The 12786-nt window shown below is 33.3% G+C and overlaps 1 protein-coding gene and 2 pseudogenes across 2 annotated transcripts; all 3 read right to left on the bottom strand.

Moving 5' to 3' along the window:
- Positions 1-853, bottom strand: part of LOC120073427 — a 45461-nt pseudogene extending 44608 nt beyond the window's left edge.
- On the bottom strand, positions 460-5222 carry LOC120073428 (annotated as a pseudogene).
- A 23-nt stretch (positions 5223-5245) lies between these two features.
- On the bottom strand, positions 5246-9093 carry LOC120074342 (E3 ubiquitin-protein ligase AIRP2-like). 2 transcript variants are annotated; one of them, XM_039027433.1, is made up of 5 exons: positions 8785-9093; positions 7294-7523; positions 7117-7183; positions 6799-7033; positions 5246-5884 (listed from the first exon to the last, which is right to left on the bottom strand). In XM_039027433.1, the coding sequence occupies exons 1-5, from the start codon at positions 8795-8797 to the stop codon at positions 5674-5676; spliced, it is 756 nt and encodes a 251-aa protein (XP_038883361.1). In that variant the 5' UTR covers positions 8798-9093; the 3' UTR covers positions 5246-5673. The 2 variants fall into 2 exon arrangements, with proteins under 2 accessions (XP_038883361.1, XP_038883362.1); XM_039027434.1 differs by having other exon boundaries at positions 7294-7444; positions 8785-9087.
- Positions 9094-12786: the final 3693 nt, after the last annotated feature.

Raw genomic sequence — 12786 nt, forward strand, 5'->3', positions numbered from 1 at the left:
CACCTAAATTTTTAAATTGATAATTTAGAATTTAAATTAACTAGATCAGTTATATAAAAATTAAATTGAATTAAAACAATATACCGAGAACCGTAGGCTCGTCCAACTAACTAAGCGTCATTAACATGTTGTAGTTGTGGAGCCATTGTTGGAAATCGCTCACAATCCCATAGTTGCAAAAGTATAAGAGGCTCAACTATCTCTCGAACCTCAGGTCTTATTGCTTTGCATAGTTGTCTATACAACCATGCCAAACATGCTCCACCCCATGAATACTGCCCCGCATCATGGAGGTTAGCTAACAGTGGCAGGAACATCAAGTGAACAAAATGACTTATTTATCTGAAAACATACTTCCACTCGTCTGCATCATCTGTGAGCTCACGAAATTGTGTTCATAACCATATTAAACTTAACCTCCATCCTTTAATTTTGTCGGCAGGTGGGGTCGCACCGAGATACAGTTGACAAACTTCTAACCAGTCATCGTACATCACTCCGGTGATCGACTTACCGTCAATAGGTAACCCCAACAACACTTCTATGTCTTGTAGAGTGATAGTGCACTCTCCAACAGACATATGAAACGTATGTGTCTCGGGCCTCCATATCTCGACCAAGGCTGTGATCAGATGTCAGTCCAACTAAATAAATCCTAATCTGGCAACCCATAGAATCCAGATGTGCGCAGTAGCGGTAGTATTCGGGAGTGGAGCAGGATAGTGCGCTGGAGAACTGCCTCTCGACGTCTGCAAGATATTTCTCTCGTAGTACGATCTCGCCATACAACAGATCGATGAATAGACTGGTCGTACAAAACATTGGGATCAATAGATCTTGGGCTTAAAGCCATGATCTGGAAAAAAAAATATTTAATTCTCAATTAAAAAAATAATTGTTTCTCAATAAGAAGAATAATGTACAACTTAATTAAAAGAATAATGTACAAGTTAATTAGAAGAATAATGTACAACTTAATTAAAAGAATAATGTACAACTTAATTAAAAGAATAATGTACAACTTAATAATAAAAAAAATTGAATATACGGTAAAAGATAAGTGGGTGAAGAAAATCTCGCTGCTAGAAATGTGAGCTGAATCTCACTGGTAAGGTGAGCATTGCTAGGAAGACAGTTTGTTAAAGAAATGCTTTGATCTCGCTCATAATTGTCTTCACTTTATTTACTTTCCATAGAAATATATATATATATATATATGACCAATGAGAAAAAAAAACTAATAATCATTAATGAAAAATTAGCGAGATTTCCTTCTAGAGCGAGATCCTCATCACAAAATTAGCAAGATTAGCGAGATTTTCTTCTAGAGCGAGATCCTCATCACAAAATTAGCGAGATTTACTTCACCCACTTATCTTCCTTGTCGATGATTGAAGTTTCGACTTATGTATGCCTAATATACATATTGTTTCCAAGTTTTCCTTTGTTTGTCGAGTTCTCAACGTTCGACCTCTACATTAATCGAACCCTCAACCCTCAACTTCTAGCCTCGAACTCCCAAAATAACAATATTTCTCTAATAAGTTTTAAAATAACAATATTTCTCTAATAAGTTTTGAAAACAACCATATTAATATTAAAGATCCGTTCAAAGTTTTTACATCACTATTACTCCTTACCAACATCTTTGCTGTCATATTTTTCTTTGGGATAATTAGCCCCGTCATCTATTATTCAGGTAGTACTACAATTTCTTAAGTACCATATTGTTAACCTTTTCTACAATTAATTATGGTGGGGGTAATAATAGAACTATTGTAGTTTCAATAGTGTTTGTAGATGAAAATATCAGTTTAATAAAGAAAAATTAGTAGCTCAAGAAGTCGGGGTAATATTTCAAGGCTGCTGCAATTGCAAAATGCACACACATCCACAGACAAACTAGACATATTTCACTGTAAGGGAGGAACTTATAGCAGACAAAACTCCAAACCATCTCAGATAATACCTACATATAAACAAGCATTGGGAAAATTGCAGTCACCAATCTAGTGAGTAATTTACCTGTGAAAGATAATAGACAACTATTCAGCTTTCTTTGCCTTTCTCTTCATACGAACGATTGTAATACTCTGGTGCAATTTCCTTCACCTTGTAAAGCTTGTTTCCAGGAATCCTTGAGCAATCATGGTGCTCATAATGGTAACCAACGCTCCATGTAAGAAGATTGAGCAGGCCGTAGTGCAAATGCGTCTCCTGTTTGAGTTCAAATACATAACGTTCTGAAATGAATTGACCAGCCATTGGATGCATACCTCCTGTCCAACAGATGTGGAAAGGATCAGATAAGCTAAAGTTTTCCAGCCCCAAAGGAAAACTATTGCCACATCGAGAGCTATTTGGATGATGAAGTTTATGAACTCCCAGTAGCCTGGAGGCTTTGGTTTGAGAAACAAAGGCCGGAAAGCATAAAAGAAGAGTTGGAAAATGATCCATATGGCTTTTGAGAACAATTGTGTGACTACATTGGCTTCGGTTTGACTCGGAACATCCACATTGATACCATCGACGCCTTGGAAACGATGGTGTTCGAGATGATACTTTTGGAATGTCACGGACATGGGGGCACCAATGGGAAGATTGGCAAATATCCCAAGCCAACGGTTGTAGGTAGGATTTGAGAAGGCAAGGTTATGGCTAAGCTCATGGATAGCTAAAAAGAGGTTATGGTTAAGAAAAGAGCCAAAGAATATGCAATTCCAAGAATTTTCAGCTAGCTTGCGCTTTGAAAAGTTGTGGCCGTCCATAGCTGAAGCACAACCACCGTAGTAACCTGCAAATAATCAAAGCTTATATTCAACTTTTTATATGTATTCAAACATTAATTCGATTCACCATAGAACGTCTGCTTTATTATTGTGTTAAACAGCTATTAGATGGTTTAAGGTATTTTCAATCTATATTCTTAAGAATCACAATATACTTGAAGTTTATGTTTAGAAGTAGAATTCTCTAGTGTGGAGAAACTGCTGTATGATAACAATGGTTTCAACAGGGCTCAATTATGAGGACTGAACTGAAGTGATAAACGTAAGTAGGAGAAATGAAGGTAAAGAAAAATTTTAAAATGAAAACCACAAAGTTTGTAGCTCTTGTATTATACGTCAGGCAGTAGAACTAAATACGAACAATTTTATCATTACATATGGAAAGCAAATACTGTAATGATTGAAGTAAACAAACAAAATGGCTGAAGCAAATGTGATGATACATTTTAGCAGTAACTCACAAAACTGCTGTAAAGGCAAGATCCAGTTTCTATAACAGAAATAATAGCATCGAAATGATCAAAACCTAGAAAGTTGGATTAACCAACAAAAGATGGACAAACCAAAGCAGAACAGGGAATACATTCATACCAATCCAATAAAATACAACAGAAATATAAAAAAGCAGCATCGGAATTCTGAATCCAACGGAGAATCATTGGAAAAACAAAAGAGAAAGTATAGAGAAACGCAAAAAAGAGAGATAGATTACCTTAATAAAAGCCAGAGGGTCAGGGCCGAAGAGTTGCTTGATTTGAGTGTTCTTCCCATCTTCTTCCTTAATAATCTCTCTCTCTGTAAAATCGCTCTGAGCTCAGGGCTTTGAAATGGATCGACGGAGGAGAAAGGCGAATCTAATTTGAAAATGAAGGAGGTTGAAAATGGCCGTTTGTTTATTTTTATTCCATTATAGCAAACAGTCTTTCTTCTTCTCCAACCTTTTGAATGGGTGAGATTAATACTGCTTTAATCAATTAAAATTATATTTGAGGCCTTTAATAAATCATATGAGTTGAAATTGGTTATTAATAATTTGGCTTGAATTTGCAAAACTAATGGGATTAAAGATAATCTGACTCCAAAGAAAATATTACATTTTTTCTTCTTTAACATATGATTTTATTTGTATTTAACAACCTCGAGAAATTTTAGTAAGATCACTAAAAAGATGAGAATTACCACCCTTCTTTTGTAAAAATATTCAATCATAAAAGTACCAATTAATTAAGATAAACGTAATCAATCAATCGTAATATATAAAAAGTTAATATTATTGAATCATGAGTAATTAAAAATTTAATTGATAAATCTATGGTTCAAATCCACGCTAAAAAAGGATAATCTTGAAAAAAATTCTTAGATCACTAAATTATATTTGTCCATAAAACACGGGGAAAAAACGTTTGGTAAGATTGATTTGTCAATGCAATTTGAATAAAATAGAAATACAATAATAAAATCATATTTTTGTACAATATTGAATTTTACGGTTAAAAATGAGTGTAATCTTTTATTTTTTATTTGTTTTTGTATACAATGATAAAAAGGAAAGAGAAAGAAACTCACCAACCCTATTGCCCAAAAACAAATGAAAGTGACATGGCCATTAAAAATAGAAGAATATAAAAAAGGCAACGTTTTCTTTTTGTTTGCCTGCAAAACCGCCATATTCTATATTTGTGAAGTTTTGTGAACATTTGTATGCCGTATTGCAATGCCTACATTAACTCATCCAGTAAATATTTTTTTTTTAAAGAAATAATTTATATCTGACATTTATTGAACAATCTTTATAAAGAAAACGAGAAGGGAAAAAACATTAAATATGATTTTCATACAACATTCAAATATTAAAGATTAAAAAATTACTTTTGCCACTGTAAAAGTAAAAAGTAAAACTTTTGTTCAACTTCAATTTTGTATCGATTTAATCTACAAATTCAGTCTATAACAATAAAATCCTTAATAAACAAAATAAAGATTTCATATATTTAATATTGAAAGTTTACTGTTTTACCTACATAAGAAATTTCATTAAATCTACTAAATTTGGTGATAAAAGATTAAACTCTTAGCAACTAAATTGTTACAAAATTCAATTAAAAATATAAATTGCATTACAAACCAAAGTTAGAGGCTTTTTTTCTCTGCTAGCTTTTTTTTAATATATATGGGATAAAAGAGATGAAACCAAAGTTAAAGATACAAGTTCATGCTTGTCGAATTATGCTTATATGAACAGTTAAAGAGACTAAATTCTTATTCAAAATTTGGGGAAAAAATGATTTCTAACATGGTTAAAGCAAAGCATTTAAATGAATTTTAACCCACATTAAAAACAAGGCATTTAAAGTTTTAAGAACCAAAGTAGAGTAAACCTAACTTGTACGATGACATACTGTTAGAGAAAAGTGGTTCGATGTTCATTACCATCATTATACTCATAACCCATCCACTTCTTGTCATCATCACAAGACTTGTTTTTTCGTTATCAATGATTTGGTGAGGAAATCATATCTCAAAGAGATCTTTTCCCCAAGTTGCAAAGGGAAAAACAAAGCATTTAAAGCTGCTTTGATAGATAGAGATAAACATCAAGAATGTACAAACATATACAAATGTGTTGAATACAATTTTTATGGAAGACTTAAATCAAACCATATCAACTTCACCACCCAATACCAGTCTACAATAACTCAAAGACTGGTTTGTTCCCTTCAGAAATGGAAGTGGGAAGAAACAGTTGCAAGTCTTCTCTAACTCTTACTAATTTTTAGCCAAATGAATATCAGTCCTTCTGTCATATCATATCATAACAGCAGGACTGTTCATTTGGAGAAAAACTACTTGAGGAGTGACATTAGGTTATGTATGTACCGATCACTTATCTTAGGTGCGTATCATAGGCGTCGAAAAGGGAGTCTGGAACAATTGCAGGCAATTTATCTATGTACTTGAAAAGCCTTTTGAGATTCTCTCGGGTCACCGTCGCCATGTCCACAATGTCCCTGTTATCAGTAAATACCCAGAGATCACCAGAATTTACTCTCTTAAGACTGTCACGACAGAACGGGCACGATTGGGAACGTGTTCGCCTGAAGTATATTCAATAGAACAATATAATTATTTGAGGTCGATATACAGAGCAAGCAGTTGAATACAGTCAGTGAGAAATCCAAAAAAAAGCAATCAATTCAAGCATTCTCATTTCTCGAATGGTTGAAGAAAGAACTGACACTATAATTCATCAGGAGCATTAGAATGCTGTTCTAAGGTAAGTGAACAATCAAATCCAATCCTCTAATTGGCTATATCAAAGTAATGAAGTTAAGAGTCATTATGCACCTGAAAACTTTTAACTTGAGGCTTCATAGTCAATAAAGAAAACATTTCATCGAGAATGCAGGTGAGACCATCATGGGGATTTATCATGGATTTGTTAGAAACAAATACATGCCAAAGATCATGAAGCAAAAAGTAAAAAGACAATTACAACGACAGTTAAACCAGCTTAAAGAAAAATGATAAACCAGTCAGTTCATATTAGTTTCATACCTTGTTAAATCCAGGTCTAGCATTGTATAAGATTAATGCAGTTTTAAATTTGTAATTCATAAAAGAATAGACATGCCAAATGATAATACTCGGTAATTAGCATGCAGGACGGACAACCGAATCATTCACTGCAGGTCTAGGTTTGCATGTGAAAATACAAACCACAATCAGCAATATTAATCACAAGTTGTATAGAAGGTATCAAACACTTAATTACCTTAATCTAAATGCATGCACATAAAAGAAAAACATTATGAGTCCTCCATCCAATTAACTAAAGATGAACAGAAGGTTTTAGGCTCCGTAGCTTTTGTAATTAATGAAGACAAGAAAATATTAAGGTGTATAGGAAAATTTTAATAGAGCCTCTGTACATAGCCTGAAGAATCCATAATCAATCCTTCTTAGTTCTTAGTGCGAGAAATGAAAAAATAGAACAAAGAGATGAGAGTACCATTCACGGTAACATTTCAAGCACAAGGCATGGTTGCAGTTGGGCAATACAACCTTGCTAGTGGTCTCCATGCATATTCCACATTCTTCTTCTCGTTCAATGTCAGCATCTGAATGCTGTATACATTCATCGTCATCTCTTCTTCGGTACCTTTCCATGCATACAGCTTTCTGCTTTTTATCTTCAGTATCAGTAACACCCTTCTGAAGTTGCAATAGAGAGGGGTAAATAACAGCTGATCACAGCACAATTACAGTGGTCAGTAGTTAAAAAAAATACATATCAAACAATCATCTGACGGAAAATATGAAACTCTACCATAGAATTCCCTAATGCTTGCTTTTCTCTCGTGGGTGGACATGGTGGTTGTACCATCCACGTAGACCTGCAGCACAAGATACATAGTGAATTCAGAAATTCTCACTTGATATAAAATGGATTTTAGCGATAATTACAAAATATAATACGATGAGAGTATGAGGTGACAAACTTAACCTTGTAAATTAAAATCCTCAGCAGTCCAAGGGCTCCTGCAAGATGGCAGTCTGTCCATTGCACTAGGAAGAGGAATAAGTGGGCAGCAGGACTGTATGACATTCTCATCTGAAGGCAAGGGCCATCATATTCCCCGGGAAACTCTGATGCCCTACAACTCAGGGACAATTGAACATTAAGTTGACATATCTGACAAAACCAGCAACCTTGAGAATCTCCAAGCATAGCAACTAGTGAGAAATCAAAAGCATTCAAACATTTAAGGTTTTAGTGCATCTGTAAATTTTCATACCTGGGTACAGAACATGATTCAAAATATAAAAACTATGGCCCATCAGAACAATTTTTTGGGTCTTTTTTCTCTTTAAGAAACAGATCATGTTTCTTACAATTTCAAATAAAAGAAGAACAAAAAAACTCGGAAGTTGTTCTTGATAATTTTATGAAGTATTAACAGATCCGTGCCTTCTTTATTTATTGATGAGAAATAGGGAGGAGGAGTTATCACACTGCAAAATATAAATGCAGCTTCTGGAATAAATGTAAAAAGAGCTAGAAACAAGATTAAATAGGTCCTAAACTATTCTCTCAGAGAGACTACTACATAACTCAAGTTTTTGTTTAACAGACAGGGTACATGGGTAAATAATCAGATTGGTCAACACTACACCTAGGTCACGTCCCTTGAATTAAACGGGATCAAAGGGTTTCGGGCAATGAACGCAAAAATATAACAAAAGCAAGAAAAAGAACAAGGAAGTAGCAGAATCTGTTGAATATTATGGTGAACTTGAGGACTGAGACACTGATGCTACAAAAATAAACACTCCATTTAGAGAACAAAAACAATGACACATTCGAGTAGTAAGTGACAGCTATACAAAAATCCGCTTCTGGAGTTGGTAAATATGCAATCATTGTTCATTCTCTGTGCCAAAGGTCCACAGTGAGATGCAGATAGCATAGAGAAGGTCTAAAGTACATCACCAATAACCCAAGAACAAAACATGAAAAAAATGGCAAAAGATTTGATGTGGGACATGTACATTGACAAATCATCCAACGTAAAATGAGCAAACGTTTTCCCCTACAAGAAATACAGCTACAAAACAGAGAGAATCGAAATTTGTCTCAATGTATAAGTGTACAGGAGCGTTACCAAGACAGAATCCATCATTGAAAAAACAATTACTCAAAATAAGTTAGCCCGGCTTCAAATAAGGCAGGTAAACGACAATCACGTTCAGAAAATCATAAATTAACGAAGAGGATTAAGACTAATAAACAGAAACTTCAAGACCCACAATACTAAAAATCAAAACCCCAGAAACTGCATTACAATCAAAATAGAAGGAAGAAGGCCAATAATCAAAACCCAGAAGCCAAAACCCCAAAAGTGATCAGACAAAGAACTTCAATAGACAGTCGAAGACGATATTCAGAGCACATAGGGGGGAAAAACCCAAGAAAGAAAAATAAAAGCTCACTTACAGAGTATTAGCATGCTGAATATCAGCTTCAAGCACTTTGAGAGAGTCCTTGAACGACTTTCTCATGGAAGATACATACATCTCCACCAGAAGGGTAAAGAAAGAAGCAAAAAGAAACAACCAATTCCTCAAATTTTCAACTCCAAAAAAAAAGCGAGAAAAAAGGAAAACCCTAATTCCCTCTGGAAGAAAGAAAAAGACCCTTTCTGTATCTCTCTCTAGAAGTGGGTAGGCAGCGTGCGAGTTCCGTCTTCTCTCTTTCTCTCTCTAGAAGAGTGTTTTGTATTAGAGCTTCGTGTTGCTTCGGTGCAGTGCCTCTTGAAGGCGAAGGCAGAGAGTGGGAGGGACACGTGGAAGATGGACGGCTCGTCTTGGAGCGTCGGAAGAAATAAAATATTTGGAAATATTAATTAGAGGGTGGAGATAATATTAATTAGGAAAAAGAAAAAGGAAAGATTAGCAAAACGCAGCGTTTCATTGGAGACGGCCTTATCCATTTGTGCCAACCGGTTTTATGGGATATTTGTGTCCTGTCTCCCACTTTACCACTCGCATCCTTTTTCCCTCCACGCACTCCCGATCGTTACCTTATATCCTCCCCTTCAAAATTACCATTCCACCCCTTTCTTCTCTTTTTCTTTACTTTTTTTCTAAAATTTTGGGCCTTGTTTTTTTCTATCGACATTTTTAGGTAAAAAAATGTTTACAAATAAAAAAAAAGTCAAAATATTTTTAAAAAATAACAAAATATATATATATATATTGATACACCGATAGAAATAAACTTCTACCAATTTCTATCAGACACTGATAGATTTTTACCTATCTATAATTATATAATGAAATTATGAATTTAATTTTAATAGTGAAGAAGAACGGTAAAACTTAATTAAGCATACTTTTTTAAAATTAATTAATAGACATTGACACTAAATATGTAAAATGAGTATTAAGTGAAAAAATTGATTTCTTTTATTTGTGAGTGTTTAGACCATTTTACGCACAACTCGACTAATCTCATTTCACGAGACAACCCACCTTATCGTACCATGTTTGGATGTCAAGAAAACTAGTAGGATACTAAATCCAAGATAGGTAACCATCATGGATTGAACCCCGAAAAATCGATCTTAAAATATAAATCTTGAAATATATGAACCAAATTGAGAAAGTTCAAATTTAAAGAGCAATATTGTATTATTTTGAAATATAAGAACCAAATTGAAACCAAAGTCAAAATTAAAGTACTAAAAGTGTAAAACTAGACTCAAACTGTAAGGACAAAACAAATAATTTTTCCTTTGTTCAACATTTTTTTACTATGAAATCTAAGATTCCGTTTGGTAACGTTTTGTTTTTTACTTTTGAAAATTAAGTTTATTTTCTCTCATTTTTCAACCATGATTTGCATCTTTTTCAAGTACAATAATTGAATTTTTCGTCAAAATTCTAAAAACAAAAATAAACTTTTAAAAACTATGTTTTTAGTTTTCAAAACCTGGCTTAGATTTTGAAAATACGGGTAAAAAATAAATAAATAATAAAAAATTTCAGAGTTGAAAGGAATGTTTATTAGTTTCATTTTCAAAAACAAAAAACAAATAATCAAATAATAACCCAATCCACCTCAACTTTCTAAAAAGAAGTTATATATACATTAAAAAAATGGTTAAGTATGGTAAGCCCCGTCAATTTTTTTAAAAGAGGAAAAAACACATTTATGTTTTTTGTTTTTTAAAAGAAAAAAACACTGCTTTTTCTTTTTCTTTTTTTTCTTCACACAGATAACCCATAGCTGAGAAAAAGACAATATCTTAAAAAAAAGGGGGGGAAAGGACAGCATATTAAGAAAAATTAAAAAGATATTGTCCTTTTAGAAACTATTTAGGAAAATATTGTTGTTTTCAAACTATTTGTAAAAATATTATTTTTTTTAAATAAGTCGAGGGTTGAAAATTCGACCAAGGTAGGTCGAATTTTGAACCCTCGACCTTGCTCTTTCGCTTTTCCAAGGTTTCCATTATTATTTTGAGAGAGAACGAGATTATGAGAGAGAGCGAGATTTTGAGAGGTTTCCATTATTATTTTGAGAGAGAGCGAGATTATGAGAGAGAGCAAGATTTTGAGAGGTTTCCATTATTATTTTGAGAGAGAGCGAGATTATGAGCGAGATTACGAGAGAGAGCAAGATTATGAGAGAGAGCAAGATTTTGAGATGTTTCCATAATTTTGAGAGAGAGCGAGATTTTGAGTGAGAGCGAGAGGGAAAGGGAGATAGCGAGATTTTGATAGAGAGCGAGAGTACATTTCAATTTTTAGGTCATCCGTACAAATTTTTTTTTTAAAAAAAAAAATTATTACACATTGACCTTCTTCTTTCTTTCTTCCTATCTTTCTTTCTTTTTTTTTTTTAATTTTCCATTTTATAAAAACAATTTCTAAAATATTTTATTATTTTATTTAAACTCTAAAAAGAATAAATTAAAAAAAATAATCTCATAAAAATAAAAGAGAGAGAGCGAGATTTTGAGAGTGAGAGTGAGATACGAGATTTTGATAGAGAGCAAAAGTACACTTCAATTTTTGGGTCATCCCTACAAATTTCCTTTTTTTCTTTTTTAATTATTACACATTGTCCTTCTTTCTTTCTTTCTTTCTTTTTTTTAATTTTCCATTTTATAAAAACAATTTCTAAAAATATTTTATTATTTTATTTAAACTCTAACAAGAATAAATTAAAAAAATAATCTCAAAAAAATAAAAGAGAGAGCGCGAGATTTTGAGAGTGAGAGTGAGATAGCGAGATTTTGATAGAGAGCAAGAGTACACTTCAATTTTTGGGTCATCCGTACAAATTTCTTTTTTTTTTCTTTTTTAATTATTACACATTGTCCTTCTTTCTTTCTTTCTTACTTTTTTTAATTTTCCATTTTATGAAAACAATTTCTAAAAATATTTTATTTAAACTCTAAAAAGAATAAATTAAAAAAAATAATATCTCATAAAAATAAAAAAATGTAAATTAAATTTCTCATTTATATAAAAATAATTACAAAAATCAATGTGTCCCACAAGGCGGACGTCGTCAATTTCGAGCCGGTTGTCGTCGTCACTTCGAACTTGAGGTTGCTCAGGTTCTTTTTGATGTTGCTCTAGTACCTCTGTAGGCGCTTCATAATATAAATATTCATTATGCTCTCCATGACCCCGACCATGTCCATGCACGTATGAAGATGAAGGACCAGCCTCTGAGTCATAATGTTCTGAATCAAATGTTGGCATCATCATCATCGGACTAACATAATTAGTTTAATTCTGCGTCTGCATCATAGGCGGCAACTCTTCCATATTATGTGCAACCTCATCAAACCATCCTCTTCCGAACAGGTCCTCTATGTTTAGGAGCTGGTGGAGGAACAATAGGTATACTGTACATATAATGAATTTCATCTATATAGCTTTGGTTGTCACTACATATAACAAGAACCTGGTTCGAATCATTCGCAACCTCAGGAGTCTACTGTTGTTCGATCTCTGTAAATTATAAAACAAGCAATATTTAAAATAAATTTAAATTAAAATAATTAGATAATATTCATTCATTTACTAGATGACCCACAGTTGCTCCCGGATGAGTGACGCAGCGCCTGGTGATATTATTATACAATAAATATATTCTGGAGTGACATATGTGTCAAACTGTTCAAGAGAACCCTAACTGCAATAAACTTGCACGATAGTGCTATGCACTACCAAATGTGCAACTTTTTCGGACCAATCTCCAGTCCTTAGGTCAATATCATGCAGTACGGGTTCAGTATTACAAGGCGATGTGACATATTGCTGAAAACCGAATTGTCTCATCACCCTGTCAGGAAGATGTCACTCACCAATGTGAAAACATATGAGAGGACTCATCGTCCGCCATATGTTTTGACCATTCGTACAAAAATTAGGCAAAATATGCATAATAATTTTGTATGGCTCCCAAATAATCTGAAAC

This window comes from Benincasa hispida, chromosome 3, assembly GCF_009727055.1.
Source record: "Benincasa hispida cultivar B227 chromosome 3, ASM972705v1, whole genome shotgun sequence".
In the NCBI taxonomy this organism is placed as follows: Eukaryota; Viridiplantae; Streptophyta; class Magnoliopsida; order Cucurbitales; family Cucurbitaceae; genus Benincasa; species Benincasa hispida.

Coding starts and splice junctions, on each gene's coding strand:
- LOC120074342 (XM_039027433.1), bottom strand. Junction 7,034..7,116: donor AAGCATTAGGGAATTCTATG/GTAGAGTTTCAT, acceptor TGCTGTGATCAG/CTGTTATTTACCCCTCTCTA. Junction 5,885..6,798: donor TTGAAATGTTACCGTGAATG/GTACTCTCATCT, acceptor AATATACTTCAG/GCGAACACGTTCCCAATCGT.